Source organism: Pelophylax lessonae (genome assembly GCF_965119305.1).
Source record: "Pelophylax lessonae genome assembly, chromosome: 9".
NCBI classification, from domain to species: Eukaryota; Metazoa; Chordata; class Amphibia; order Anura; family Ranidae; genus Pelophylax; species Pelophylax lessonae.
This window is the reverse complement of record NC_138776.1, coordinates 37939962-37965819: the sequence shown is the minus strand read 5'-3', so window position 1 is coordinate 37965819 and position 25858 is coordinate 37939962. Positions and strand designations below refer to the sequence as shown.

Below are 25858 nucleotides of genomic sequence, written 5' to 3'. Positions count from 1 at the left end.
GGTACTTACATAGTGACATCAATTTACACAGCGTTCTACGTATTTTTATTATACATTCACATCAGTCCCTGCACTCAAGGAGCTGACAATCTAAGGTCCCTAACTCACATTAATGCATATAAAATAACGAGCAGGGCCCTCTGATTCCTCCTGTATTGAATTGTACTGTAACTGTATTGTCTTCCCCCACACTGTAAAGCGCTGCGCAAACTGTTGGCGCTATATAAATCCTGTATAATAATAATAATATTATACAATGTGGACAGGGGCCAATTACCCACCTGCCAACCACCCGCCCCAGATATACTGCAGCAGGCTGGCTCGGCTGCACGAACCACCATACCGATACAGCGGTTTGCGCGAGCGCACCAGGTGCGCGCACGCGCCCGACCCTATTAGGCAGTGGGGAAGCCTAGCCACGGGGCCACTCACCCGTAATCGCTCCCCACTGAGAGAGAACAACAGTCTGCTGTTGTAAACACAGCCGACCGCTGTTCTCTCTGGAATGAACACCTAGCGCCTGTGGTCCTCCTATTTAGGATCCCAGGTCTCTGTGTTGATTCCACAAGTCCCTCCCCCTCACAGTTAGAAAACGCCCCCCTAGGCTCACACTTAACCCTTTGATGGCCCCTAATGTTAACCCCTTCCCTGCCAGTGTCATTAGTACAATAACAGTGCCTATTTTTAGCACTGATTATTGTAGTAATGTCACTGGTCCCCCCAAAAGTATTAAAAATGTCAGTTAGGTGTCCAATCCTTCCGCCGCAATGTCGCAGTCCCGCTAAAAATTGCCGCCATTACTAGTTAAAAAATAAATAAATACGACATAAATCTTTCCTGTAGTTTGTAGACGCGATAACTTTTGCGCAAACCAATCAAAATACGCTTATTGTAATTTTTTTTTCACCAAAATTATGTAGCAGAATACAAATTGGCCTAAAAGGATGAAAAAATTAGATTTTTAAGCTTTTTTTTATTGGGATGTTATATAGCAGAATGTGAAAAATATATTGTCTCCATATTTGATAGTCATTTCTTTTGCATGGTTGCGCTATTCTTTTTTAATATACATGTTGCTTGGTCCATAGCTGCACTGGCTTTAGATATACATGTTCAGGGTTTGCTCCCCCAATTTTTTGCTTGTTTAATAAATATATATATGTTTTTTTTTCAGAATTGTCACTCTTTTTTGTGTTTATAGCGCAATAAATAAAAATCGCATAGGTGATCAAATACCACCAAAAGAAATCTCTATTTGTGGGGAAAAAAAATAAATCAATTTTATTTGGGTACAGTGTCGCACAACCGCGCAATTGTTAGTTAAATTAACGCAGTGCCGAATCGCAAAAAATGGCCTGGTCATTAAGGGGGTAAAACCTTCTGTAGCTGAAGTGGGTAAAATATTTTCATTTTGTTTCATTTATTCATTTTCTAACTCAATTTGACCAAATTCAGAATATTCGAATCGGCATTGAAATTCGGATTAGCAATCAAATTTAATATTTTCTAAATTCCAGAAATCCAGCTCTGGGCTCAGCTACCCACCGGACAGGGAGACCTAAAGAGATTTGGTTGGGCTGGACTTTAAAAACCAGTTCTGGACAAATTTTTTTAGGGTCCCCAACTGGTTTAAAAAAGTCTTCACCCTGGAGCTGTTCATTGTAGTACTGCTTTTCTGCCACAGGATGTCATCAGTCTTCTGGTTTATTGAGGCTGGAAGAAAGACTGAGGACATCCTGTGAGTACTGATGAGCTTGGACATGTTCGGACATGCTTCTGCGAACCCTCCAGAAAGCTATCACTGTACTGGGCCAATCATAAGCGGCCAATACATTCCCCGCCCTGCAGCTGCATGTATACAACTTTGTATATATGTGGCTGCAGGGCAAGCAATGTCCTAGCCGCAGCTGATCTGCCCAGTACAAGTTATAGCTTCCTGGCAGGCTTGCACAGGTGGGTTCCTACTAGGATCCAAAGATGTCCAAGCTCATCAGTACTCACAGGATGTCCTCAGTCTTCTGGTTTATTGACACTGGAAGGAAGACTGAGGACATCCTGTGAGTACTGATGAGTTTGGACATGTCCGGATCCCAGTAAGAACCCACTTGAGCAAGCCCTCCAGGAAGCTGTCACTATACTGGACTAATCATAAGCAAGCTGCATGCATTCCTCGCCCCACAGCTGCATGCATACACCCTTGTATACGGGCAGGTGCAGGGCAAGCAATGGCCCAGCTGCAGATGATTGGCCCAGTACAAGTGATAGCTTCCCGGCGTGGCTTGCGCGAGTGGGTTCATACTGGGATCGAAACATGTCCAAGCAGATCAGTACTCACAGGATGTCCTCAGTCTTCTGGTTTATTGACGCTGGAAGGAAGACTGAGGACATCCTGTGAGTACTGATGAGCTTGGACATGTTCAGATCCTAGTAAGAAACCACTTGAAGCTGGGACTATACTGGGCCAATCCTAAGCAGTCAATGCATTCCTTGCCCTGCAGCTGCATGCATACACCCTTGTAATCGTGCAGATGCAGGGCAAGCAATGGCCCAGATGCAGATGATTGGCCCAGTACAAGTGACAGCTTCCTGGCAGGCTTGCGCGGGTGGGTTCTTACTGGGATCCGAACATGTCCAAGCTCATCAGTACTCACACGATCAGTACTCACACGATGTCCTCGGTCTTCTGGTTTATTGACGCTGGAAGGAAGACTGAGAATATCCTGTTAGTACTGATGAGCTATAACATGTTCAGATCCCAGTAAGAACCCACTTGAGCGAGCCCTCCAGGAAGCTGTCACTATATTGGGCCAATCATAAGCAGCCAAGGCATTCTTTGCCCAGCAGCTGCATGTATACACCCTTGTATACGTGTGGCTGCAGGGCAAGCAATGTCCCAGCCGCAGATGATTGGCCCAGTACAAGTGACAGCTTCTTGGCGGGCTTGCATGGGTTCATTCTTACTGGGATCTGAACATGTCCAAGCTCATCAGTACTCACAGGCAATGTTCCCTCTAATTTTTTACTGGGCTGAGCAAATAAAAAAATTTGAGCGCAGTGCTCCCCAACCTTTTTATCGCCGCGGACCGGTCAACGTTTGATCATTTTTCTGTGGCCCCCAATCAATGCAGAGTGCCCACAGCATTGCCCCCAATCAATGCAGAGTGCCCACAGCATTGCCCCCAATCAATGCAGAGTGCCCACAGCATTGCCCCCAATCAATGCAGAGTGCCATAGCATTGCCCCCAATCAATGCAGAGTACTACAGCATTGCCCCCAATCAATGCAGAGTACTACAGCATTGCCCCCAATCAATGTAGAGATGCCAGCGTGCCCCTTTTCAATGTAGAGGTGCCAGTGTGCCCCCTTTCAATGTAGAGATGCCAGTGTCTTCCCTTTCAATGTAGAGATGCCAGTGTGCCCCCTTTCAATGTAGAGATGCCAGTGTGCCCCCTTTCAATGTAGAGATGCCAGTGTGCCCCCTTTCAATGTAGAGATGCCAGTGTCTTCCCTTTCAATGTAGAGACTCTTCAGTCCCGAGTCTAGTAATGGTTCTGCAAGCAAGTTCCTCATTGAGATCCTCCAGAACTGATGAATACACCCTTTTCTGTATGTTAAGCTGCATATATAGTTACCCAATTTTTCAGTTTTTAATTAATGCAGAGTGCCCACAGCATTGTCCCCAAATCAATGCAGAGATGCCAGCGTTCCCCCCGCGAGTCTACCCCCCCCCCCCCGTGCACTTACCTCACGGTCACGGGCGGCAGCTTCTCTTCAGTTCATTCCCCGGCTTCCTGCCTCTCCTCAGTCTTCCTGACTCCCGAGTCCCGGCGCCTCTTCCTCGGCCAATGGCATGAAGTTGGCCTTTCGGCCAATCAGGAAGCCAGGAGGAGGATCCGTGTGACAATAGCGAATTTTCATTCGCTATTGTCACACAATGGGCGTGCTCTCGCGGCGCACGCTCTGCTACACGGCCGCCACGTCTGCGGCTGCGCGGTTTGAATAGGTGCTTGCGCGGGACCTTCATTCACACTGCGCGCCCGCGCATGCGCGCAGGCTAAAGGGAACACTGCTCACAGGATGTCTTAAGTATTTCTTTGAGTATCAATAAACCCAAAAGACTGAGGACATCTGGTGGCAGAAAAGAAGTACAGCAGGGGACAGCTCCAAGTTGAAGACTTTTAACCCTCCTCTTATGTTAGAATTCCGTTACTATCCATGATGTTTAGGGTCAGTTTTGACCCGTGTTTTAAATCAGCCATAAAATACCCTCTGAATAATTATTTATCATCAAATTTGTTTCTTACCTCCTGGTTACCTTGTTAGGCTTCTTTATCCTTGAAAAGATTGGTTTTAATATTTTTGGTGTGACCCCTAGACCTTTCTTTTGATAGCATACCTCTCATTGTCAAATTTAAAAAATGGTAAAATAAAGTCAGCAACTCTGAAATGAATTTGTCCTATGTTTCTTCATATTTAGAGAAGCAGACAAGCAGGAAAAGAGATAGGCCCCTCCCTAACTACAGCTCACAGGGTTGAGAGGTGATTGGCTGTCAGTGTTACTAAGCAGAGAGAGTGTTTATGATTATGGTTTTGGAACTTATTAGTGTCCTAAAATCCTATATTATAACTGGGTCAGAATTGACCCTAACACCATGAACGTCTTAATTTTCACCACAGTATTTTATAATTTAGTGAAAAGGATTATTTTTCTATTACATTGTTTAAATAGAGGTTCCTGACAAAGTAAAAAAATCTTGATGCAATAAACAAATTTATGTGATACTTATAGACATTCAAAACCTGAAAACGGGTCAGTTCTGACCCTAACACAAGAGGAGGGTTAAACCAGCTGCGGACCATAAAAAATAGTTCAGAGTTGGGGTTTAAAGTGGTTGTATACCGCTGGACTTTTTTTTTTTTTACCTTGCAAGGTAAAGTCATAATGTGCTAGTATGCATCATATACTAGCACATTATGTTACACTTACCTTAAAAAGAAGCCCTCCCGCTCCAACAAGGCAGCGCTGCAGGTGCTCCCATCTTCACCCATCTTGCTTCCGGGTTCACGGACTCTGGCTCTGTGACTGGCCGGAGCCACGTTGAAATCACTCCTGCCCATGCGCGCGGGAACCGACCGTTCATGACAAAGGGCTCTGAAGGAGCAGCACGGGTGGCCGATCCTTCAGAGCGCATGGGCCAGTGATGTTACTGGCTGCATGTAATGTAAATATCTCTTAAACAGTGCACATTTAGAAGAAATTTACACTACCTATAGGTAACCCTAATTATAGGCTTGTCTATAGGTAAAAGGCAGCAAAGGAAGCAACCAAATCTCTTTTAGTTTTCAATAAAGTAGAAAACTGTTAAAATCTCTGGTACTATGACTCATTTCCTTTGGCTTACTGTCTCGGTGACCACACAGGAAGTGAGGTGCAATCTCAATTTTAAGGACATAGTAAGCAATAAAAAAAAAAAAAAACAGAAACCCTGACCCACCTCTACTCTACTAATACTAAAAGTAAAAATGTTGGTTTGGTTCTGTCTGTTTAAAAAAAAAAAAAATGGTTTGAAGTTGGATTTAAAGTTACAAATACAAGTAGACTACTCTCCAGATGGCATAGATGAGAGGTGGAAATGCCAGCTCTGGAAGATTTACCCCCCCCCCCCTTCATGACCAGGCCTTGTTTTGCGATTCGGCACTCCGCTACTTTAACCACTTTACCGCTGAGTACCGTAGTACTACTGCGGCAAAGTGGCTCGTTATCGTCTGATGACGTAGACCTACGTCGCCAGGCTCCTCCCCCATTCACAGCGGGAGTCGGGCCAGGGGAGGAGCGGCGATCGCCGCTGCTCTGCCCCGATCGTCGGGGAATCCAGTTTGGAGATCCGCCTGCTTGTGTAAACAGAGCGGGTGGATCTACTAAGTGACAGGGAGTGACAGATCGCAGTCTCCAGCATAGCTGAACATCCAATCTGTCCCTGACTCACACAGTCACCTCCCCCCCCCACACGTCAGTAAGCACCAGGCATACATTAACCCCTCCCTCTCCAATAAAATTAACCCCTTCCCTGCCAGTGTCATTTTTACAGTAACAGTGCATATATATATATATATAGCACTGATTACTGTAGTAATGTCACTGGTACCCCCAAAAGTGTAAAAAATGTCAGTCAAGGGTCCGATCTGTCCGCCTCAATGTCGCAGTCCCGCAAAAAAAAAATGGCAGATCGCCGCCATTACGCGTTAAAAAAAAAAAAACACCAAAAATGACAGAAATCTTTCCCTTTGTTAGTAAACGCAATAACTTTTGCGCAAACCAATCAAAATACGCTTATTGTGAATTTTTTTACCAAACATAGGTAGCAGAAAACAATTTTTTTTTGATTTTTACATATTTTTGGGGGGAATTTCATATAAAAAAATGTGAAAAATATTGTTGTTTTTTCAAAATTTACGCAATTTTTTTGTTTATAGCGCAAAAAGTAAAAATCGCACAGGTGATCAAATACCACCAAAAGTAAACTCTGTTTGTGGGAAAAAAAGGACGTAAATTTTGTTTGGGTACGGCGTCGCACGACCACGCAATTGTCAAAGTCGCACAGTGCCGAATCGCAAAAAGTGGCCCAGACGTAAGACAGCAAAATGCACCAGTGGTAAAGTGGTTAACTAACAATTGCGCGGTTGTGCGACGCTGTACCCAAATAAAATGTATGTCCTTTTTCCACAAATAGAGCTTTCATTTGGTGGTATTTGACCACCTCTGCGGTTTTATTTTTTGCATTATAAACAAAACAAAAACGATAATTTTGAAAAAAAAAAAAAACGATTTTTAATTTTTGCTATAAAACATATCCAATAAAAAAATGTAAAAAATCTAATTTCTTCATCAATTTAGGCCAATATGTATTCTGCTACATTTTGGTAAAAAAAAAAATCCCAATAAGCGTATATTGATTGGTTCACGCAAATGGTATAGCATCTACAAACTATGAGATATATACAGTATCTCACAAAAGTGAGTACACCCCTCACATTTTTGTAAATATTCTATTATATCTTTTCATGTGACAACACTGAAGAAATGACACTTTGCTACAATGTAAAGTAGTGAGTGTACAGATTGTATAACAGTGTAAATTTGCTGTCCTCTCAAAATAACTCAACACACAGCCATTAATGTCTAAACTGCTGGCAACAAAAGTGAGTACACCCCTAAGTGACAATGTTCAATATTTTGTGTGGCCACCGTTATTTTCCAGCACTGCCTTAACCCTCAACAAAATATTGACACTTTTCGGCCCAATTTGGACATTTTGACTTAGGGGTGTATTAACTTTTGGGAGATACTGTATATACCAGGCTTTACCTAACAATTTATAGAACGGTCAGTAGGCATACCCATTGTGCAGCACTATTAAGCAAGAAGCAGAATCTGCATTTGTGTTTAAAGCGGTAGTATACTCCGCTTTTTAATTTTTACCTACAGGTAAGCCTATAATAAGGCCAATAATAAGTCTTACCTGTAGGTAAAATGAATATCTCCTAAACCTGCACCTTCAGAGCTCCTTGCCGGAAAGTGAACTCCCGCGCGTATGCACAGGAGTGACGTCATAGCGGCTCCGGCCACTCACATCGCCGGAGCCGCCGAACCCAGAAGAGGTGCCGGGGGAACATGTCAGCTGCCTCAGCGGTGTCCAGGTGACCGTGTGGGGGCTTCGTTCTAAGGTATGTATTTCATAATGTGCTAGTATGCAATGCACACTAGCACACTATGCCATTGTCCTGCAGGGTTTTTTTTTTAACACAGGGGATACAATTGCTTTTATAAATATGACTGCCCCATTGGACATACCGTATATTGGTACAAACTATATGTAGCACCCTCCTTGGTAAGGTGCTAGGAAAACTATAGTTTGCTCCATCTGCTTATCAGGGTAGCCTGATCAGTAGTTTTGCCTGTTACATGTGTCCAGGGTGTGATTTATCTGGTCTGAGGGAGTGTCCCCACTGTATCCAATGGAAAAGCCTGTTGGACAGTGGAGGAAACCCAGCCAGTGACACACAGGCTTTTGTAACTATCCCAGTGGGTTGGCACAACCTGGGATAGGTTATAAAAGCCACAGCCACATGTGACAGGTAGTCTTTGGGCGGGAAGCCAGGTCCCAGGAGGAGGGTGATGGCTGTCTCTCCTCCTGTTGCTGAGGAAGGTGGTCACAGGCCGTCGACCTAGTGGACCAGAAGTGTGCTGAGCCAGGAGATCCAGGATACTGACGGTGGAGCAACTGACACAAACAGTGTCCGTGAGTACCAGGGAGCTAGTCAGGGGTCTGCCCAGGAAGGGGACCACTCCAGGAGGGTGTCAGGGGACAGAAGGTCAGCGCACACAGTCAGTTAGAAAGGGGGGTGCCAAGTTAGACCCTGAAGAGTAATCCAAGCGAGAGTCCATATTCTTTATCTTCACTTCAGTGGCAAGGTGAAGCAGCGGCCTTGCCGCATTCTACAGTCAGTTGTGAATTATGCATAGTTCATAGTTGGAGTATCCCACTCATCCCTTCTCCCATCCAAGTTCTAAAATAAAACACGAAAAAACACATCCTCTGGACTGTTCATTGTCTGAGCCAAGAACTTTCAAATGCCGTTTTGCCGGCTATAGTTTGCTAATGGTAACCCAGGGGATCCGCAAGGTGAAATACTCAGCAGCTCCCTAGGGGGCAGTGCTACATATACATAATTAAAATACATAAATATGATTGGTTACAATTATTTGGTCACACTTGCTGTGCATCTGGCAAAGACCTTAGATCCACTTTAAATATTGTCTATACATAACAAAGTGGTTATTACAGTAAATGTTACGGTTAGTGAACATGTATAGCACCTGTCTACAAGCCCGGGGGGGGGGGGGGGGTGACAATGTCTCTGCAATGTAGAAATGACTTTACCCAGCAGAGCGCAGGCTGGGGGAGAAGTGTACAAGGTGTGTTCAGCTGGAAGTTCCAGATCCAAATCGGCTGAACATTATGTTTGGATCTGGGTGGAGGTGGCGGGGCTCCACCCTGATAATTGCTCTGTATTGAAGAGAAGACGGGAATGTCAAAACGTGGATTTTCTGCAGAGAAGTGAGTGTGGCCGAGGTAAGATCAAAGACTGGCAAAAAATGGGGAGACCCGGGACCGTGCCGGGGGGGATTGCCTGTCCTTCTTAAAGGAACAGTCCTCATAAACTGCTGTTTTACTTATGGACGGATGCTTCTAAATAACATTCGTGCCTCTCTTCTGTCTATCAGATACTGCAGTGGTGGGATGGCTTTATCGGGGTTTCTGGCTCTGCCTCCCTATTTCGGAGTCTCACTCCTCCTGTTGCACTTTGTACAAGGAGAGGAGTGAAGCAGGACACTTTTAAAGCTGAACTGTTTTGAATTGTGTTGTAATTGTACTGTCTGCTCTCACGTTGTAAAGCGCTGCGCAAACTGTTGGCACTATATAAATCCTGTATAATAATAATAATAATAATAATGATGATATCAAAGGCACACATGAATGCAGCTCTGTAATCATTAATACATAATTAATTGTATTCATTTTTTTAATGCAACACTGTAAGTCCCTGAATTTGAGCCTTTTGGAGTCCTGTAAAATTAAAGCGTAACTCCACTGGGTGATCTCTGTACATTACAAGGATTTTAACCGCTTGCCGACCGCCGCAAGTAAATTTACAGCGGCGGTCAGCCCCTGCCAGGCAGAGTGACGTTAATTAACGTCACTAGCCTGGGAGGGTCTGGGGAGCGAGCGAGCGTGCGCCGCCGGAGGCGCGCTCCCGCGCGGTCACGGACCCCCCCCCGCGCGTGTGACCGGCGGACCCGATGTCCGCTGCTCACTCGGCGATCGTCGGGGGAGAGGGAGAAAGTCAGGCAGCTTGTGTAAACAAGCTGCCTGTCATTCTCCTCGGTGTTAAAACACTGATCAGATAGATCTACTATGTAGATCTGTTGATCAGTGTCCTTTCACCTCAAGCCACAGCCAATCACAGTAGAAAGCACGCCCCTAGGGACACACACAGCCCCTCCCTCCCAAATAAAGTTAACCCCTTCACTACCAGTGTATTTTTACAGTAACAGTGCATATATATAGCACTGATTACTGCAGTAATGTCACTGGTACCCCCAAAAGTGTCAAAAATTTCAGTCAAGGGTGCGATCTGTCCGCCGCAATGTCGCAGTACCGCAAAAAAAATCGCAGATCGACGCCATTACGCGTTAAAAAAAAAAACAACAAAAATGACAAAAATCTTTCCCTTTGTTAGTAAACGCGATAACTTTTGCGCAAACCAATAAAAATACGCTTTTTGCGATTTTTTTTACCAAACATAGGTAGGATAAAACAAATTGGCCAAAAATGTTAAAAAATTTTGATTTTTACATTTTTTTTGGGGGGAATTTCATATAAAAAAGTGTGAAAAATATTGTTATTTTTGCAAAATTTACGCTCTTTTTTTGTTTATAGCGCAAAAAGTAAAAATCGCACAGGTGATCAAATACCACCAAAAGAAAGCTCTGTTTGTGGGAAAAAAAGGACGTCAAATTCGTTTAGGTACAGCGTTGCACGACCGCGCAATTGTCCGTTAAAGTCACGCAGTGCCGAATCGCAAAATACCCCCTGGTCGTTTAGCAGGAAAATCCTCCGGGGCTTAAGTGGTTAACAAACTTTGTTGCAGATTCCTACATTTTGTTATTCTGAAGAAATCATTGTTTGTTCCTCTGTGCTCAGTGGGTCAAATGGGAGTGGTTTCATAATTACCGTATATACTCGAGTATAAGCCGACCCGAATATAAGCCGAGGCACCTAATTTTATCACAAAAAAGTGGGAAAACTTATTGACTCGAGTATAAGCCTAGGGTGGGAAATGCAGCAGCTACTGGACCCAAGTGGACCACCAACGAGACCCAAAACGGGCTGCGGGCATGGTGCAGGGGCTGCGGACATGGTACAGGAGATGCAGGGCTGTGGGCATGGTACAAGAGATGCAGAGCTGTGGGCATGGTACAGGAGATGGTACAGGAGATGGTACAGGCATGACACAGGAGATGATACAGGCATGACACAGGAGATGGTACAGGCATGGCACAGGAGATGGTACAGGCATGGCACAGGAGATGATACAGGCATGACACAGGAGATGGTACAGGCATGACACAGGAGATGGTACAGGCATGACACAGGAGATGGTACAGGCATGACACAGGAGATGGTACAGGCATGACACAGGAGATGGTACAGGCATGACACAGGAGATGATACAGGCATGACACAGGAGATGATACAGGCATGACACAGGAGATGGTACAGGCATGACACAGGAGATGGTACAGGCATGGCACAGGAGATGGTACAGGCATGGCACAGGAGATGATACAGGCATGGCACAGGAGATGGTACAGGCATGACACAGGAGATGGTACAGGCATGGCACAGGAGATGATACAGGCATGACACAGGAGATGGTACAGGCATGGCACAGGAGATGGTACAGGCATGGCACAGGAGATGATACAGGCATGACACAGGAGATGGTACAGGCATGACACAGGAGATGGTACAGGCATGACACAGGAGATGGTACAGGCATGACACAGGAGATGGTACAGGCATGGTACAGGAGATGGTACAGGCATGACACAGGAGATGGTACAGGCATGACACAGGAGATGATACAGGCATGACACAGGAGATGGTACAGGCATGACACAGGAGATGGTACAGGCATGACACAGGAGATGGTACAGGCATGGTACAGGAGATGGTACAGGCATGGCACAGGAGATGGTACAGGCATGGCACAGGAGATGGTACAGGCATGACACAGGAGATGGTACAGGCATGACACAGGAGATGGTACAGGCATGGTACAGGAGATGGTACAGGCATGACACAGGAGATGGTACAGGCATGACACAGGAGATGGTACAGGCATGGTACAGGAGATGGTACAGGCATGACACAGGAGATGGTACAGGCATGGTACAGAAGATGGTACAGGCATGACACAGGAGATGGTACAGGCATGGTACAGGAGATGGTACAGGCATGACACAGGAGATGGTACAGGCATGACACAGGAGATGGTACAGGCATGACACAGGAGATGGTACAGGCATGGCACAGATGGTACAGGCATGGTACACGAGATGCAGTGTTGCGGGCATGGTACAGGAGAATCTCCTGTAACATGCCCGTAGCACTGAATCTCCTGAGGAGATGCAGGGGCTGCGGAGGAGTCTCACTTACCTTTCGGTGAGGCGCCTCACATTTAAAAATGGCTTCGCCCAGCGCCAACACGTCACCGCGCATGCGCCGTCTACCCGGGAATAGCCAAACGTGTACGGGCTTTCCCGAGCAGCGGCGACGCATGCGTACTGACCGGGGAAAAGGTAAGTGAGACCGTGACTTGAGTGTAAGCCGAGTGGGGCTTTTTCAGCATAAAAAAACATGCTGAAAAAGTCTGCTTATACTCGAGCATATACGGTATCTTTCAGCTGTGGCAGCAGCAGGGCTCTAATGAGGAAATCTGCTGGGCCTGCATCCCTTTAGACGTGTTCCTATTGGGAGGATCTCACCAAAAATGACATTTTTGTTGCAGGGGATGCCAGAAATCTGACTTGTATCTAAGGCAGACTTCTGGGAAAATTGGTGAGCCAATCACACAAGCAGGAAATGATGTTTCTGGGGGTGTGGTCAGTATACATTCTGTGTACAGAACAGCTCCAGGCGGCCATATTGCATTGCATTTTCAGAAAATTACAACAGCTGCAGATTGAAAAGGAAAGATAATTTTTAGTAACATTCAATTACAATATGATTTGTGTCTCAATTGTATACACTATATTGTTTTTTCTTTATTTGCAATTTTTTTGTGCCACGAAAGTGGAGTTACCCATTAAAGCTCAGACTGGGGGAGGCAGGAGCAGCTCAGGGAGCCAATCTTTTGTGTTGCAGTGCAAGAAGCCTGCTGATAGGAGGAGAGAGGAAAGAGATTAGCTCAGCACTATGCTGCTTCTTCTTTCACTGTCCAGTCACAGGATGCGGGGGGGGGGGGAGGGACAAGACCAGTAAGCGTTACTAAACTGCAGCAGAGAAAAATCAGCTCTCCTGCCCTGCCAGGCAGAGCTGTGTTGTGTGGCAGCACTGTGTAAGTATCAGAACTGGATGAACATAAATGCACATTTTCTTGGCCGCTAAAACACATTATGCATTATATATTTTTAGCTGTTTGCCTGGAGTTTAGCTTTATTTCTTGTACATAAAATAATAAAAGATGCCATAAAACCAAACGCCTGTATGTTTTTGCATTTGGTAGATGCCAGAGACCCAAATGTTTGATCAGTTTTGGGATTCCTTGGCACTCTGGGCCCAGGTCATGTGATCAATCCTAAAATTAAGTCACGTGGCCTACAAAAGCCATGCCCTATTGAAGCTGACCTCCATTGAAGTCACTGTTTTCAGTTGCAGCTGCTTTAGGTCCAAACCTGGAATCGGAGCAGTGTGGCATCTCCATGTTATGGCAGACTAGCAGTTCACCACTTTCCATAATGTGTCCCCACTTCTGGACCAGAAGGTTTTACCCCCCTTAAAAACCAGGCCATTTCTTTGCGATACGGCACTGCGTTACTTTAACGGACAATTGTGCACTCGTACGACGCTGTACCCAAATAAAATTGATGTCCTTTTTTACCCCACAAATAGAGATTTCTTTTGGTGGTATTTGATCACCCGGTTTTTATTTTTGCGCTATAAACAAAAAAAAAAAAGCAACAATTCTGAAAAAAATATATATATTTTTTTTTTACTTTCTACTATAAAACACAGCCAATAAAAAAAATTAAAAAATCTATTTTTTTCATTAATTTAGGCCAATATGTATCCTGCCACATATTTTTGGTAAAAAAAAATGCCAATAAGTGTATATTGATTGGTTTGCCCAAAAGTTATGGCGTCCACAAACTAGGGGATAGATTTATGTCATTTTTTATTTATTTATTTTACTAGTAATGGCGGCGATCAGCGATTTTTAGCGGGACTGCAACATTGCGGCAGAGAGATTGGACACCTAACGGACATTTTTGAGGGGACCAGTGACATTACTACAGTAATCAGTGCTAAAAATATGCACTGTTACTGTACTATTGACACTGGCAGGGAAGGGGTTAACACCAGGGTCGATCAAAGGGTTAAATGTGTCCCTAGGGGGTGCTTTCTAACTGAGTGGGGGATTTACTTACTAGATGAACGTAGAGATCTATGTTCCTTAATAGTAGGGACACAGGATCCCTGTGTTCATCTCCAACCCAACGGCGGTCTGCCTCGTTTACATCGGCAGACCACTGTTCTGTCTCTATGGGGAGCGATTGCGGTCCACCGGACCCACTGATTGGCTCCTCCTCTGGCCAATCAGCACGCACCCTTACTTGCTATTACATGAAACGACGTACAGGTACCTCGTTTCGCATAATAGAGCCGATCTGCTACAGCAAAAGTGCAGCAGCTGGTCGGCAAGTGGTTAAACATCTGTTTTATTTACTTATTACAGGCATTTATACAGCACAGAGAATTTGCAGATTGTAGATTCACATCACTCCTTACCCTCAAGGAGCTTACAATCTAAGGTCCCTATCTCACATGGACACACATACTAGGGCTAGTTTAGTCAGGAGTCAATAAACCTACCAGCATGGAGTGTTGGAGAAAACCCACACAAGCACAAGGAGAACATGCAAACTCCATGCATATAGTATCCTAGCCAGGATATGAACTAAAGATCCCAGTGCTGCAGGGCTAAAGTACTAACCACTAAACCAATGTGCCCAGAGTATTTTGGAGTCTCCAGTGCATGGAGCGTCTCTATCCCATACAGTTGCTGTAATCATCATAGAGCAAGCTTTCTCAACCAGGGCTACATGGAACTCTAAGGTTCCTCCAGAGGTTGCTAGGGGTTCCTTAAGCTATGAGCAATTTCTGGCTCTGTTAAGTTCCCACTGATACCATTGATCTTTTTAGCTATCTTTATTTAAGAGGTGCCCGCCCCCTGCCAGCCCACTTGCTGGGGATTGGCTGGAGCCCTACTCAATACTCCAAGCAGCTCCTTCTAACCTCCCACCCATTCTTCTGGAAGATTCTCCAAGGTTCCAGCAAGTAGGGGGAGGTACCAGAGGTGCTGCTTGATGAGTCATCTAGACTCCCTGAGTCACTCATCCCTGACCCAGATTCAACCCAAGCCAGGCCAAATTTATCTACACTACAGCTCTACAAAAAACTATGTACACCTAGCACACTAAGCTAGAGGGTGCTATAAGTAAGTGGATTCAAAAATGGAAAACGTAAGGGAAAAGGAGAGGAAAGACTCAATGGACCACTTGGTTTTTTTTCAGCTGTCACTCTTCTATATTTCTGTATTTAGCTTTGTGTCTAGTTAAAGTGGATATTCACCCTTCAGGCAATCTTCACTTTTATCCACCCCTCCTCTCCCGAAATAGCAGGTTTTTTTTTTTTATTATTATTAATTAGTACATTTTTTTAACCTCTGTTTTTTTTTAAGTGTTCAGGGTGCCCCAGGTACACATCATTCAGCAAACCTTGGCACCCCAGATGTTTCGGAATTACATTTCCCATGATGTTCATCTACACCAGTGGTCCTCAACTCCGGTCCTCGGGGCCCACTAACAGGCCAGGTTTGCAAGATAACTAAATTACATCCCAGGTGATCTCATTTGCTGCTCAGTGATTGCAGTATTCTAGTCTGCATCTCCCCAAGGTAATACTTAAAATCTGGCCTGTTAGTGGGCCCTGAGGACCAGGGTTGAGGACCACTGATCTACACTGCAGAGCGCATGAGCATCATGGGAAATGTAGTTCCAAAACATCTGGTGTGCCAAGGTTCGCCATCACTGACCTAGGGGTATAACATACACCGTGCTCCCTTTACATCCTGGATGGGATAGGCACGCCACATATCCCAGGAGGAAATGTCATTCATTCAGTATATAAAGAGAGGGCGGGGCTAGCGGCATGTCATTGGTAGGCCCACCAGCTGAAACCCAGAAAACCTGGCGCCTATCAATGACATTACCAAAAATACATGGCAGTGTGGGAAGATGCGGTGGCAAAACAGAAGAGGATCTCAGTGGGACAATGCTGGATCCGCTGGTCAGGTGAGTATCTGATTTGTGCAGAAGACGGCCCCCAGTAGGCAGGGGTTAAAAAAAATGTTGGGGGTGGGGTGAAGATCCACTTTAAAGAGGAACTTAGGCCCTCTTTTATTTGAATCTACGCCCGCCCTCCAGCACTGCCATATTCATTTTTTTGGCACATGCGCAGATCTGTTAAAGGACTCTGCCTGGTCTTTGGGTCCCTGCACAGCCCTTCAGCACATCTGTGCACATGTAGGGGGATTTGCCACACATCAGCAAATATGAAAAGTTTTGGAACTTCCATAAGAGCAATCTTTTGCGCATGTGTGGGGAAAGCCGCAGATGTGCGGGAAAGCGTTGCATATGCAGAGGAGCCGCAGTGCTTTGTCAGAACCCAAAGCTTCGACACACAGAATTCAGGAAGGAGGTGGGGGGGGAGACACAAACATTATTCTTGCCTGGTAAAAAAAATGCAGAAATGCTAAAAAAAAAAAAAAAAAAAACATTCAAATAATATTTAATACAAAAAAAAAAATCGATACGGAAATGCACAAATGTGAGCGCAAGGGGGAAGGAGGCAGTGCACAAATAAAGATAGTTTCTGGTGACGGTCTTCTTTAAAAACTAAAATGAAGCCCAGCATGCAAGCAAAATCAGTTTAAAAAAATATCAGCAAAAAAAAAATGGGGGGGGGGAGGGGGGCGTAAAAACAAATTGACCCGAAACCATTATGGTTTCCCTTTAAGTCATGGTTGCACAGAATGAAAGTCTGAATGGTAACAATTGCTGTTATGCATATGAAAAAAAAAACTGAAGCTCTGCCAGGAAAGATATCACTCTTCCGTGTCTTCATATCACCGAACGGCCATCCTCCCCTCCCTGTGCGTCTGTCAGGTGTAGGAGAGACTAGTGAGGGTGCAGGAGCCGAGGCCTCGCCCTTCCTGGAGACACAGCGATTTGTTGTTTTGTGTACAGCAGACACTTAGGAAGTGCTGGGTGTAGAGCCATTTCCTGAGGCTGCTGAGACAGGAGACAAGGGTAAAATCCAACTACACTTTTACATTTAAAAAAATATATAATTTTGGGGAAAAGAATAATAAATATATATATATATATATAAAAATCCAAAGATGTTAACAAAACACAAAAAATTAAGAAACCATAAGTATAAAAATAAATAGCCCTGTCTTTGTTATAATACAAAAGCATATCTGGATGCACTCCTCTCCTCCTCTCTGACGCTGTCCCCTGAAGACTCACTGCTCAGAGGTCTATCATCTGCCCCACTATGGGTTTGAATGACAACCAGCATCATTCAACCCACTTCCTGTAAGCCCAGGACGTCAAGGTCCAGTCTCTTGGGGAGTTATTATCAGGCCACACATGGCTTATGGATGAATATGAATGCCACAGGCAACAGCTCTACGTCATTACGCTGATCTGCAGCATTTACTACCTGTCCACTTTCCAAGAGAGAAGTAGAACACATGACAGTACAATGAGTAGAATAAAACCTGTAAAAAAAGTAATGTACTCTGTGCTCAAGGAACCTCTAGGCAGTGGTCTCAAAACTGTGGCCTAGGGTCAGATGCAGCCCTTTCCTTGCCTTTATCTGGCTCGTGAGGCACTATTCCTCCCACTGACGCCAATGATGGGGCACTATTCCTCCCACTGACACCAATGATGTGGCACTATTCCTCCCACTGACACCAATGATGGGGCACTATTCCCCCCCATTGATACCATATATGGGGCACTATTTCTCCCACTGACACCATTGATGGGGCACTATGTATCCCACTGAAACCAATGATGGGGCACTATTCCTCCTACTGATACCAATGATGGGGCACTATTCCTTCCACTGACACCAGTGATGGGGCACTATTTCTCCCACTGACACCAATGATGGGGCACTATTCCTCCCACTGATACCAATGATGGGGCACTATTTCTCCAACTGAAACCAATGATGGGGCACTATTTCTCCCACTGACACCAATAATGGGACACTATTCCTCCCACTGACACCAATGATGGGGCACTATTTCTCCAACTGAAACCAATGAGGGGGCACTATTTCTCCCACTGAAATCAATGATGGGACACTATTCCTCCCACTGAAACCAATGATGGGGCACTATTCCTCCCACTGACACCAATGATGGGGCACTATTTCTCCAACTGAAACCAATGAGGGGGCACTATTTCTCCCACTGAAATCAATGATGGGACACTATTCCTCCCACTGACACCAATGATGGGGCACTATTTCTACAACTGAAACCAATGAGGGGGCACTATTTCTCCCACTGAAATCAATGATGGGGCACTATTCCTCCCACTGATACCAATGATGGGGCACTATTCCTCCCACTGGCACCAATGACAGGGCACTATTCCTCCCACTGACACCAATGAAAGAGCACTATTCCTCCCACTGAAACCAATGATGGAACACTATTCCTCCCACTGACACCAATGATGGGGCACTATTCCTCCCACTGAAACCAATGATGGAACACTATTCCTCCCACTGACACCAATGACAGAGGAACTATTCCTTCCACTGACACCAATGATGGGGAACTATTCCTTCCACTGACACCAATGATGGGGAACTATTCCTCCCGCTGACGCCATCAACAGGGCAGCACACCTACAACTGTCACCATCAGTGGGGACCTATTCCTCCCACTAATACCAATGATGAGGCATTGTTTACTGCAGCTGAAGCCGGGGCATTTTCTACTCCCACTGGCAACAGTCCGGACCTCCTAAATCCTGAAAGACAGTAAACTGGCCTGTTGCTTGGAAACCCTTGGAGACCCTTACTCGGAGTCTAGAGGAACCCCAGGGTTCCACAAAACCCTGGTTGAGAAATACTGACTTAGACCAGGGGTCTCCAAACTTTCTAAACAGAGGGCCAATTTCCTAATGTCCTTCAGACTTTAAGGGGGCTGGACTGTGACCAGTGGGAATAGAAAATGCCCCAATGTCAGTGGAAGTAAACAATGTCTCAGGCTTGGTTGTCAGCCGGGGTAAAAAATAATTAGATATAACAATATTGGTATTAGTGCCCCTTTGTTGCCCCATTGTCAGTGGGAGGAATGGTGCCCCATTGTTGGTTTCAGTGGGAAGAATGGTGGCCCATCACTGGTGTCAGTGGAATGAACAGTGACCCATTGTTGGTGTCAGTGAGAAGAATGTTGCTCCATTGTTAGTATCAGTGGGCATAATATTGCCTCATCAGAAAAGTCTCCTACAGGAGCAATATCCAAATGTTGGTGTCAATGGGAGGAATAATGCCCCACTGCTAATATCATTGAAAGGAATGGTGTCTCATTCTTAGTATACGTGGGAAGAACAGTTTCTTGTATCAGTCGGAGAAATAGTGTCCCAAGGGCCGGATAAAGTCAAGCAAAGGGCCACATCCGCCCCACGAACTTAGACCAATATGATGTTGTATCCCTAGGGAAAGGGGGGGGGGGCATGACAGCTGGATCTCACAAGAAGAGGGTTTGCTTGTGCCGAATGGAGCATCAGAAGAGTAAAGGAAAGGTACATATATGCAGTGGGGGGGGGGCTTGCCCTAAATGGCTTGGCACCTGGGATGGACACAGCTCTTTATAACCGGGCCCACTGCACGTATTTACATTTCTGAGGATGCCATAGCAGGCCTGGAGAAGCTACTTTATGTTTATTTGAAATAAGCATTTAAAATATATCTAAAGTTGTTTTAAAAAAAATTGGATCTAGTGGGGAAGGATTTAAAACTCTGTCAAATGTTTTATTTGTAATTTGGAAGAATTTCCCTCTATTCTTCTAGTGCAGGGGTCTGCAACCTTTAACCACTTTACCACTAGAGCATTTTGCTGTCTTACGTCTGGGCCACTTTTTGCAATTTGGCGCTGTGCGACTTTAACTGACAATTGCGCGGTCGTGCGACGCTGTACCCAAACGAAATTTACGTCCTTTTTTTCCCACAAACAGAGCTTTCTTTTGGGGGTGTTTGATCACCTGTGCGATTTTTACTTTTTGCGCTATAAACAAAAATAGCGTTTATTTTGAAAAAATAACAATATTTTTAACATTTTTATATATGAAATTCCCCCCAAAAAAGATGTAAAAACCAATTTTTTTTTAAATTTTTGGCCAATTTGTTTTCTGCTACCCATGTTTGGTAAAAAAAAATCGCAATAAGCGTATTTTGATTGGTTTGCGCAAAAGTTATTGCGTTTACTAACTAAGGGAAAGATTTCTGTCATTTTTGGTGTTTTTTTTTAACGGGTAATGGCGGCGATCTGCGATTTTTTTTGCGGGACTGCGACATTGCGGCGGACAGATCGGACCCTTGACTGATATTTTTGACACTTTTGGGGGTACCAGTGACATTACTACAGTAATCAGTGCTATATATATATGCACTGTTACTGTAAAAATGACACTGGCAGGGAGGGGGTTAACTTTATTGGAGAGGGAGGGGTTAATGTATGCCTGGTGCTTACTGACGTGTGGGGGGGGGGAGGTGACTGTGTGAGCCAGGGACAGATCGGATGTTCAGCTATGCTGGAGACTGCGATCTGTCACTCCCTGTCACTTAGGAGATCCGCCCGCTCTGTTTACACAGGCGGGCGGATCTCCAAACTGGATTCCCCGACGATCAGGGCAGAGCAGCGGCGATCGCCGCCGGTCCTCCCCTGGCCCGACTCCCGCTGTAAATGAAAACAGCGGGAGCGCGCCTCCGGCGGCGCGCGAGCGCCGCCTACAGGGGAGGAGTCTAGCGACGTAGGTCTACGTCACTAGACGATAACTAGCCACTGTGCCGCAGTAGCAGCACAGTGGCCAGAGGTAAAGAGGTTAAGACAAAAAGAGCCACTTGGACCCGTTTCCAAAGGAAAAAAAACTGGGAGCCGCAAAACCATGCCCCTTACAATATAGTGACCACCATACATGCTCCTTACAATGTAGTGACCCGCATACATGCCCCTTACAATGTAGTGACCAGCATACAAGCCCCCTTTCAATGTAGTGACCAGCATACATGCCCCTTTCAATATAATGACCAGCATACATGCCCCTTACAATGTAGTGACCAGCATACATGCCCCTTACAATGTAGTGACCACCATACATGCCCCTTACAATGTAGTGACCACCATACATGCCCCTTACAATGTAGTGACCACCATACATGCACCTTACAATGTAGTGACCACCATACATTTCCCATACAATGTAGTGACCAGCATACATGCCCCCTTCAATGCAGTGTGTGGGCCCCCACCCTGAGGCATCACTTCACTTACCCCAAACTGGTGCCTGGCGTGTTGCTGCTGACAGAAGTCTGGACGGACGTCATCTTCCTCCTCGACTAGAGTAGACCTGCATGCGTGCCGCTGCCCTCCGATATGACAGCGGGAGGGAAGGTGACGTTGGGACGGTGCGTGACTAATGCACGCACCGCCCCCAAGCGACATCACAGCCAGTACAGCGCCCGCCACAGTGGGGAGTGTCGGGGCGCACAGTGCGCCTCCTCCCCTCGCTAGCATCCGCCCCGGAGCCGCGGCAAAGGTTCAAAAGAGTCGCCTGCGGCTCCGGAGCCGCGGGTTGCCGACCTATGTTCTAGTGAGACCCAAAATGTATGATTATTCCTTATTTTTAGTCCCGGTGATAGTGGTCACCAAGATCAAAAGAGAAAGATGAACCTCCCTAACAGGGACACAGACAGCGATAAAAACCCAACAGTGGTTCTAACCAATCCTCACTCTATCAATTTTTAAAATAAAGTTTGGCTTTAGAAGTAACCAAAACCTTCACATGACTTCATTATTTAAAATCATTAAATGCAATCAGCAAGGCAGAGAGACTATTTTTAATCTCTTGAGCTATTTCATAAAATGTATCTGTAGTTTTACAGGTAGTAAATAAACTACAACCTAAAACTAACAACTACTATGTGTAAAAATATTTCTAAACCATGTTAATAAAACTTCTTTGCTTTGTAGGCATACAGCATAATAATTTTCTCTTTTGTCTTTCAGAAACACAATGCAAGCTGGGATTTTTAAGGTGTGCCTTGTGGTCATCACGGCCATTGTCAACCACCCGCTTCTCTTCCCCAGTAACAATTCTGCTGTACCTACCACTGATGACCTCATCATCCAAAAACTTAAGGAAAGAGAAGAGAACCTGAAGCTTCAGCAGCTGGAACTTGAGCAGCTTTTATCTCAACGAGAGCCGCCACCCCCAGAAGATGACAACGAAACTGAGAGCAAGCCCACCGAAGACGAATCATTATGGGATTTCTGGAGTGTCATGTCAATGATTGTTTTCCTGATGATTGAAGTGTGGAGGCAAGACTTCCTAGATAATAGTCCACAGGAGCAAAGCAAAGAGGAGGATGACCTTATGTTCAATGGAAGCAGCTGCCCTGGTGTCCCTTTTCCAAGCAAGACGATGTTGGCTATTTTTCATGAGCAGTATATTCGAACAACAACCCATGACACGGCTCGGACTAAGGAGTTTGTTGAGGGTTTTGCAGATGATTTGCTAGAAGCACTAAGAAGTGTTTGTAACCGTGATGCAGACATGGAAGTTGAAGACAGCATCTGTGTGGGAAGCATGTACGAAAACTGGAGAGTCAATAAACCACTGATATGTGACTTGCTTGTACCATTTGCTCCTCCAGAACCCTACTATTTCCGCTGCCAACCTTGGATTACTAGCAAATCCATCATTCCCAATCAACAAAGTTATGGAACAATTCTGGTTTGTGGACCTGAAGATCCATCAGGTTGTGTCTGCGGCAGGAAAAAACTTGGAGAAGACATGCTTTGCCTTCTTCACGACCCAAGCAGCAAGAAGAAGGTCACCAATGATGTCAATCTATTATGTTCAAAGGAATCCAACTACCTAGACACACACGAGGTCATGAAATGGTTCCAAACAGCCATAACAAAGGCCTGGAGCCGGATATCACACAAGTATGAGTTTGAACTCACTTTCAACCACTTAGATTATCCAGGAGCTTTGAGAGTCAAATTCAAATCAGGAAAAATGATCAGCTTCAACATCAGCCCGGTGGTTCAGTATGAAGACTCTGATCTGTATTTTATTTCACAGTTCCCCAGCATGGACCGAGCAACCGACTTGGCCTCCAACGTTCACTGGAACTTGTCTTTTGCAGTTTATGAGAGAAGATTTCTTAAGGATATTGCCAAACATCTCCCAGGAAATTCATGCCACCTCAGTTGCCTCCAAATTATGACTTTTCTGCATTCCAAGCAATGGGACATAACTGGCCCAAGTGGCCTTACAAGTTACCACCTAAAGACAGTCCTCTTGCATCTTCTACTAACACGGTCTCATTATGACTGGAGTAACATCATGCTAGAAGATCGATTACGGGATATGTTCAAGAGCCTGGAGAAATGTTTGCTGGAGAAGAGACTCCACCACTTTATGATTGGAAATTCCAAACTTCCAGAGACGGTTAGTCTCCCGGAACACTTCCGCACAGCAGAACCTCTTAATCTTTTTCGATCATTTGTTCTAAACAGAGATCTTTACCAAAAAACCTTGTCCATGTTCTATGAGATGTTAAAGAACGCAACTGTTGTAATCAATGAATACAGCTTTCATCTTCCTACAGGACCATCCAACAAAAACTCCCATTAGCAACACTCATGGTGTATTTTGTAAGAATTTTAAAACATGTTATGGCGTTGAATGCTGGATTGGAAGTTGCAGGATTTGGATAAGCCAACTTAAGTCTGCCAATTCCATTAAGAACAGATGTTTTTTTAACTATCGTTATGAAATATCCTTACAAAGGCTATTTATATGTTCTTACAGCTGCTGTTTATACAAAACATTCAACTTTTGATTATAATAAAGACTAACAATTTTACCAATACTCAGGAAATGTAAAGGTTTAGTTCGGGGCTTCTTAACCTTGTTGAGACAAGAGGCCAATAAATTGTTCCAAAACCCTCCATGACCCAACAACAGTATAAAATAAAATTTATACTCGCACAATAAATGTATAAGAATACAAAATCTATATTAAGATTCTGGAAAGCTCTGGATGGGGCTTGGTGTCACTGTGTGTTAGGATGGGGATTCCAGAGAGGGTTGAGTGAACTCTGTAGCAGACTTGGTGGCCCTGTACAGGATAAGACTTCTGGAAAGGGATGTGGGATACTCAGGAGGAGCTGGGGGTCTTTCCAAGAGGTTGGCACATTCTGCAAGACTGGAGGGTGCTGCAAGGGCTTGGGGGCACTGTGGGAGGTTGGGGGGCAGTGTGGGACACTGTTGGAGATTGTGGGTTATATGGAGGGATCTAGGCTCTGTAAGGGGCTGGGGGGCACTGTTGGAGGTTTGCATGCACTTCGGGGGTTGAGGGGCACTGTGGTCAATTATGGAAGGTTGGGGGGCATTTTGGAAGCTGGAAGGCCCTGTGGAAGATTAGGGAATCTGCAGCAGGCTGGAGGCCCAGCAGTAGCTGAGAATCACTGGTTAGTCTTTAGGGATTCAGGAGACTCTGTAGAAGAATTGGTGGCCTTATAGGGGATGAGGTTTCTGGAAGGGGCTGGTGGAATGTATAGGAGATGGAATCTCAAGAGGAGTGGAGGATCTCTTCAAGAGTCTGGGGGCTTTTCAAGGCATTGGGGAGGCTGGTGAGCACTATGGGAGTTTGGGGACACAGTGTGGGACACTGTTTGCTGGGAATTGGGGTACTATGGGTGGATGGAGGCTCTGCAGGGGGGCTGGAAGTCACTGCAGTCCACTATGGAAGGTCACTATGGGAGCTGGGAGGCCCTGTGGCTAGTTAGGGGCTCTGCAGCTGGCTGAAGGCCTGGTAGGAGGGAGGCCAAGGCCCAGTGGTTGAGAACCACTGATTAAGTCCATCCAGATATATTTCATACATTGCATTTTTGTAGTGCAGGTTGCTTAACCAGGGTTATACCGGGATGATGCCTCTAGCTAGAGGCATCATCCCAGTACCGTTGTTTAGAGCCGACGGTTGGCTTCCCCCCCCTCCCGCCGCCTTCCGTGGCTTTGCTCGGGGCTCCCGTCCCACCGGGAGCCCCGAGCACCCAGCCGGCACGTCCGCCGGCTGGATGGAGTCCAGATGAATGCCGGAAACGGCATCGATCGGGTCTCCGATGACGTAACCCGGAGGCGGCGTCCATGACGTCACTTCCGGGTTACTGTGCTGCAAAAGGCGGCAGATTTGAAAAACGGCTGTATGCAAAAATGCAGTTTTCGGCATTTTGCATACAGGGAAGTGTAGTGGAGGGGTCTAGGGTCTTTTAGACCCTTGATCCCTCCATAAAGTGTACCTGTCACTGCATATTGCTGTCACAAGGGATGTTTACATTGCCTGTGACAGCAATAAAAGTGATCAGATTTTTATTTTTTTTAAAAACCTGTAATAAAGTTAAAAAAAAAGAAAAAATAAATAGAAAAAAAAAAAAATGTAGCCGCCCCCGTCACCGTTAGCTCGCGCACAAAAAAAACGTATACGCAAGTCGAGCCGCAAATGAAATCGCTGTTCAAACCACACATGTGAGGTATCGCCGCGATCGCCAGAGCGTGGGCAATAATTTAAAAAAAAGAGCTACACTCTAACTCAAAACTGGTAACCGTTAAATAAATTTAAAGCGTCGCAGA

At 45.3% G+C, this 25858-nt stretch overlaps 1 protein-coding gene across 2 annotated transcripts in view; it reads left to right on the top strand.

Annotated features, from left to right (window-relative positions):
* The window catches only part of ITPRIP (inositol 1,4,5-trisphosphate receptor interacting protein), a 35875-nt gene extending 11722 nt beyond the window's left edge, over nt 1–24153 (top strand). Inside the window, exons 1-2 of one of the 2 annotated variants that reach the window (XM_082267892.1) lie at nt 9042–9134; nt 22225–24153. In XM_082267892.1, coding sequence (XP_082124018.1) covers nt 22232–23860 — 1629 coding nt within the window. In that variant the 5' untranslated portion in view covers nt 9042–9134; nt 22225–22231 and the 3' untranslated portion in view covers nt 23861–24153. Of the gene's footprint in view, nt 1–9041; nt 9135–22224 lie in introns of those variants that run through there. The other variant, XM_082267891.1, reaches the window with a different exon arrangement.
* The last annotated feature ends 1705 nt before the right edge of the window (nt 24154–25858 follow it).